This window comes from Hyla sarda, chromosome 12 (genome assembly GCF_029499605.1).
Source record: "Hyla sarda isolate aHylSar1 chromosome 12, aHylSar1.hap1, whole genome shotgun sequence".
In the NCBI taxonomy this organism is placed as follows: Eukaryota; Metazoa; Chordata; class Amphibia; order Anura; family Hylidae; genus Hyla; species Hyla sarda.
In genome coordinates this window covers 8345571-8351832 of record NC_079200.1, presented here as the reverse complement: position 1 = coordinate 8351832, position 6262 = coordinate 8345571, and the positions used below count along the sequence as shown (strand labels likewise).

Sequence of the window (6262 nt, the reverse complement as noted above, 5' to 3'; positions counted from 1 at the left end):
CTAAGCCAGAAATTCAAATTGATAAATAAAGTTATGGCGAGAAGTGAGATATACTATACAACAGTGGTCTCCAACCTGCAGACCTCCAGATGTTGCAAAACTACAATTCCCAGTATGCCCGGACAGCCAACGGCTGTCCGGGCATGCTGGGAGTTGTAGTTTTGCAACATCTGGAGGTCCGCAGGTGGAGACCACTGCTATACAGTGTTATGTAGGTATCTAAGCGTGTATCTAAGTGCCAGTAGCATATTTTTAAATCATGTATACTTCATGTTGGACATATTATGTCCTACTCTTGTTGGTGAATATGTAATGTACCCAAAGCAAGGATGTAGCTAATGATGTATCTAAGCACCTATATTTAAAGGGGTATTCCAGGGGAAAAAAAATAATAATATATCAACTGGCTCCAGAAAGTTGAACAGATTTGTAAATGACTTCTATAAAAAAAAATCTTAATCCTTCCAATAATTATCAGCTGCTGAAGTTGAGTTGTTATTTTCTGTCTGACAACAGTGCTCTCTGCTGACACCTCTGCTTGTCTCAGGAACTGCACAGAGCAGAAGAGGTTTGCTATGGGGATTTGCTTCTACTCTGGACCGTTCCCGAGACAGGTGTCATCAGAGAGCACTTAGACCGAAAGGAACAACTCAACTTCAGCAGCTCATAAGTACTGAAAGGATTAAGATTTTTTTAATAGAAGTAATTTACAAATCTGTTTAACCTTCTGGAGCCAGTTTTTTTTTTCCTGGATAACCCCTTTAAAGCATAGTCAGGCCAATGAATGAATGCAGAAACGATAGGCTGTAGGTGATACACACATTCTATCCTATTCATTTCCGTATTAAGAGGCTTGTATCTAAGCACGTATCTAATGTCGCCTCACTGACATATTTTTATTTATTTATTTACTTTTTATATAAATAATTCTTGTATTTCGGATCCCAAAACCGTTTTCTCGCACCATGAGACAGGGCGATGAACTTTTTACACCGGAGAGAGCTCTACATGTACAGTAGGTGTCATCTAGACCGCCGGCGCACGGGCCGCTGCCAGACACCGCGCACATCGTATCCTCCTGTATCCTCATTTTCACCTTGTCTTCCGTATGTTGCGCACTTTTCCTGATATTTACAGCTCTTGGCAACTAATGTTTAAAACGTGAACAATAAAACGAGTCCGGTTATGTCACATATGTGTGATTCCGGTGTAGAGTATGAATAGGCATGGATGATGTAAGAATCCTCTGTAGATGTTTTGGGGTGAGAGCTGGGTCACAGAAGAGAATTAGGGATAAGCCATATCCTCTGGGGCCCTTAGTTCTATTTCAGTGGTCTCCAAACTATAGACCCCCAGATGTTGCAAAATGACAGCTCCCAGCATGCCCAGACAGCCAAAGGCCTGTCTGTCTCCTCCAGAAGATCCTCACTGCCCTTGGAAAGGTAAATCAAGGCTCCCCTCTCATTTCAGCATCCAAAGCCTGTCTGGGCATGCTGGGAGTTGCAGTTACCGTATATACTCGAGTATAAGCCGAAGTTTCTCAGCACGATTTTTCGTGCTGAAATCGTCCCGCTCGGCTTATACTAGAGTGAACTCTCCGCCTGTCAATCCCTTCATCAGTGGTCTTCAACCTGCGGACCTCCAGATGTTGCAAAACTACAACTCCCAGCAAGCCCGGACAGCCATCGGCTGTCCGGGCATGCTGGGTGTTGCAGATTTGAAACCTCTGGAGGTCCGCAGGCTGAAGACCACTGCGGCCTTGGTCACCTCCCCTCGGCGGGAAGTTAGGGTGAGCTGGTCCGGGCCATCTATGCTGCATGGACCGTCTGGTGGGGAGGGTTAGCCGTTGCGGGCTGTCCATTTTCACCGGGGGGGGGTGCCTCTTCTCCGCGCTTCAGGCCCGGCCCCGGAGTAGTGACGTTGCCTTGACGACGACACACAGAGACGTTCATGCGCAACGTCCCTGTGCGTTGTCGTCAAGGAAACGTCACTATTCCGGGCCCGAAGCGCGGAGAAGATGCCCCCCTGGTGAAAATGGACAGCCCGCAACGGCTAACCCTCCCCACCAGACGGTCCATGCAGCATAGATGGCCCGGACCAGCACACGGTGGTCTTCAACCTGCAGACCTTCAGAGGTTTCAAAACTACAACACCCAGCATGCCCGGACAGCCGATGGCTGTCCAGGCATGCAGGGAGTTGTAGTTTTACAACATCTGGAGGTCCGCAGGTTGAAGACCACTGATGAAGGGATTGACAGGCGGTGATGATGATGGGGTCTGGATGATGATGGGGTCTGGATGATTACATGGTGGGGGGGATGATGTATTTCCCACCCTAGGCTTATAGTCGAGTCAATAACTTTTCCTGGGTTTTTGAGGTAAAATTAGGGGCCTCGGCTTATATTCAGTTCGGCTTATACTCGAGTATATACGGTATGCAACATCTGGAGGTCCACCGTTTGGAGACCACTGTTCTATTTAACCCCTTCACAACCCCCTGAATTTTGATATGTTGATTATGTTTTCTACCCCTTCGTCTTCTAAGACCTATACGTTTTTTTATTTTTCCACTGACAAAGTTATGATAGGGCTTATTTATTTTGCGGGACAAATTGTACTTTTATTGGCGCACGTTATTGTATCATATAATGTATTACGAAACCAGAGATATATTTTTAAAAAGAAATTTGAAATATGAAATTTTGCAGGCAGGGTGATAATTTTTTTCGAAGTTCACAATACAGTAAAACTGACAAACAACATTTATTCTAGGGGTCAGTACAATTTCAATGATACCAAACTTGGATAACTTAAAGAAAAATTAAAAAATAAAAAAAAATTTGCACTGCTGTGTTCTGACCCCTATAACTTTTTTGAAATTCATTTATTTGCGTCATAAGCTTTAGTTTTTAATGATCCTTCATTTGTGTAGTTTTGGCTTTTTGATCACTTATTATTACATTTATTTCCTGGAGGCGATGTGACCCAAAATTAGCAAATTTCCAGTTTGGAATTTCTTTGCATATACGCCATTGGCCGTGCCGGATCAAGAATGTATATATTTAATAGTTCGGACAATTATGCACACGGCGATACCAAATTTGTTTATCTTATTTATTTATGTTTTACAGTGTTTTATTTAAAAAATGGGGGATTTCATTTTTTATTAGGGTGGATTTTTTTGACATTTTTTTTACAAAATTTTTTTAACAGGAAAAAAAGCAAATTGAAAAATAATATAATTAAAAACTAATACACACGGATCCATAAAAAAAAAAACAACAACAAAAAAAAACAAGACATTATAACAGGCTGCTTAACCATGATGTGTGTGGCCATAGACTGAGGTGTACCTCGAGATAACAAAGACCCACTCTTAGCTTTTCCATTGAAAAAACTAAAATACAATACACAAATATATATTTGCTTTTTACTGTACAACCTGTTTGACCTTGAAGGCGTCTCATGAACTTGGATGAGATCCTATGTGTGGTCACTGTGATATTTCTGGCCCCGGCACGCTCAGCTGTGTTTAGTGTGCTGAGTCGTGGCTGAAGAACCTCACGTCTGAGTCACGGTGTCGTCGTCCCCTTTACTAATAATGGGACATGAAGACCAGGACTGAGGAATGACAGAACCATCTGGAAGTGTTAGAGTCAAGTATAAAACCGGTCCTCGTGTAGAAGCCCACCAGATCAGACAGCAGGACTAGAATCAGCTCCACAAAGAAGAAGAACCAAGAGACATCATGCTGAGCCTTCAGCTGGCTAAGAAGCCCACACCAAGCCCTTTCAGGCCTCTTCTCCGTCCCCTGTGGCCATTGTCTATGGACATCTTCTCCAGCCTGGAACAAGACATGATACACACTCTAGAAGACATAATAGCCAGCATGAAGCTGATGGGCCGATTTCACCAGCAGCTTCTTCAAGAAACCACTGAGGCTAAGAGTCTTCCAGTGCTAGCCTCCAGCATGACAAAGTCCATCGAGATCAAGACTGAGACTCCAACCTCCACTAACTCAAAGTCCATAAAGATCAAGACTGAGACTCCACCAACCTCCACTAACTCAAAGTCCATCGAGATCAAGACTGAGACTCCACCAACCTCCACTAACTCAAAGTCCATCAAGACTGAGACTCCACCAACCTCCACTAACTCAAAGTCCATCGAGATCAAGACTGAGACTCCACCAACCTCCACTAACTCAAAGTCCAACGAGATCAAGACTGAGACTCCATTGACCTCCACCAAAAATAAGGCAGAGAATGCTGTAACCATCAGCGACATAAAGTCATCTGAAGGAGGTTTCGTGGTTTCTCTAGGGGTCCAAGGTTTTTCTCCCCAAGAGCTGACAGTCAAGCTGGTAGAAAAGAAACTTCTGGTGAGCGGAGCCAAGGAATGCAAGAGCGACGATGGGAAAGGTTCTTTCTTCTACAAGTGTCAGATCTTCAGGAAGGAGGTGGATCTTCCCCAGGATGTGAGACCTGAAGACCTGAAGTGCACAGTGACCAATGAGAGCCAACTGCAGATAGAAGTGTTCCGGACACCTTCCCAGGAGAGGACTGTGCCCATACAGCATGCCGCCCTTCATGCCAAGACCCTGGTCTCCAGCAGTGGCAAAGACTCTCGATCTTAACTCCACCTTAGAATAGTTCTGTTTGCCCGATGTCATATTATAAGATACATGTGCACTTTTCTAAAATTTTAACAATTAAAAATGTTTCTAAATAAAAAAATTATGATATATTTTTTTCAGATTTGTCTGTAGGACACTGAATGCAATATACATGTAGGTGCCGTCATTCTTCGTTATAGGGCTTGTGCACATTGAACATTCCCTTAAGTTCTTGGAAATAAGCTGATATGGGGGGGGGGGCTCCTCTGCTGTAATCTGTAGGAGAACCCAAAAGCAAGGGGTTCTGGTACTGGCACTGATGTCGGACATTTGCACAAGTACTTGTTAAGAATTCCCTACCTACCTATCTTGTGGGGGCTTCTACCTATTAGAGGGGATTCATTACCTAAATACTGGGGGATTTCCTAACTACCTGGGGCGTCTACCTAATGGGTGGGGGATTTCATACTTAACTACTGGGTGCCTTTACCTAGTTAGGGGGCTTCTATCTAATAGGAGGATTCCCTACCTACCTACTGGGGGCTTCTATCTAATGGGGGGATTCCCCACCTACTAACTGGGGGATTCTGTACCTACCTACTGGGGTCTTCTACCTAATAGGGGGATTTCTTATCTACCTACTTGGGGGCATCTACTTATTAGTGGGGATTCCCTACCTACTGGGAGCTTCTACCTAATAGGGGGATTACCTACCTAACTACTGAGGGATTTCCTAACTACCTGGGGCGTCTACCTAATGGGTGGGGGATTTCATACTTAACTACTAGGTGCCTTTACCTAATTAGGGGGAATGCACTACCTAATTAGGAGGAATTCTACCTAATTGGGGGGAGGGGGAGGGGGCTTACCTACCAACCTACTGGGAGCTTCTATCTAATAGGAGGATTCCCTACCTACCTACTGGGAGCTTCTATCCAATAGGGGGATTCCCCACCTACTTACTGGGGGATTCTACCTAATTAGGGGGGGGGGGATTCTGTACCTACCTACTGGGGGCTTCTACCTAATAGGGGGATTTCCTAGCTACCTACTTGGGGGCATCTACTTATTAGTGGGGATTCCCTACCTACTGGGGGCTTCTACCTAATAGGGGTATTCCTTACCTACTGGGGCTTCTACCCAATAGGGGGTGATTCCCTACCTACCTACATGGTGGCTCTACCTAATAGGGGGAAGGATTCACTACCTAATTACTGGGGACTTCTACCTAAAAGGGGGGATTCCCTACCTACTGGGGCTTCTACCTAATAAGGAGGGGGGGATTTCCTACCTACCTTCTGAGGGAATATCTTAATTATGAGTGTCAGTGAGGGCCTCATGTTCAACTTTCCTCTAAGGCTTCACAAAGTCTAGAGCCGCCTCTCCTGTCACATGACATTAAAAAAATAACCATCGTTAATAGGTATCGGTGAGTACTGGGCTTTTTAAAAATTGGTATTGGAACATCCCTATTGATGCCTATTTAAAATGTAATTGTAGCTATGGTATGCCATTACTTTATGATCAAGGGCCCCCCACTGATCCTGGGAATGAAGGGGCCACAGTGCCGCTTCAATGTTAGGGCTCCTTCAGTATTTTTGTACAGAGGTCCAAGTATTTGCAGCACAGTCCCATTCACTTAATAGG

General features: G+C 44.5%; 1 protein-coding gene across 1 annotated transcript; it reads left to right on the top strand.

The window, feature by feature from the left end:
• Window positions 1-3392: 3392 nt before the first annotated feature.
• On the top strand, window positions 3393-4636 carry LOC130296906 (glycoprotein gp100-like). Its single transcript, XM_056548953.1, has one exon. It carries the CDS (start codon window positions 3749-3751, stop codon window positions 4634-4636), a length of 888 nt encoding a protein of 295 aa, XP_056404928.1. The 5' UTR covers window positions 3393-3748.
• Window positions 4637-6262: the final 1626 nt, after the last annotated feature.

Excerpts from the sequence above, each read along its gene's own strand:
- LOC130296906 (XM_056548953.1), top strand. The coding sequence starts at position 3,749 with ATGCTGAGCCTTCAGCTGGCTAAGAAGCCCACACCAAGCCCTTTCAGG.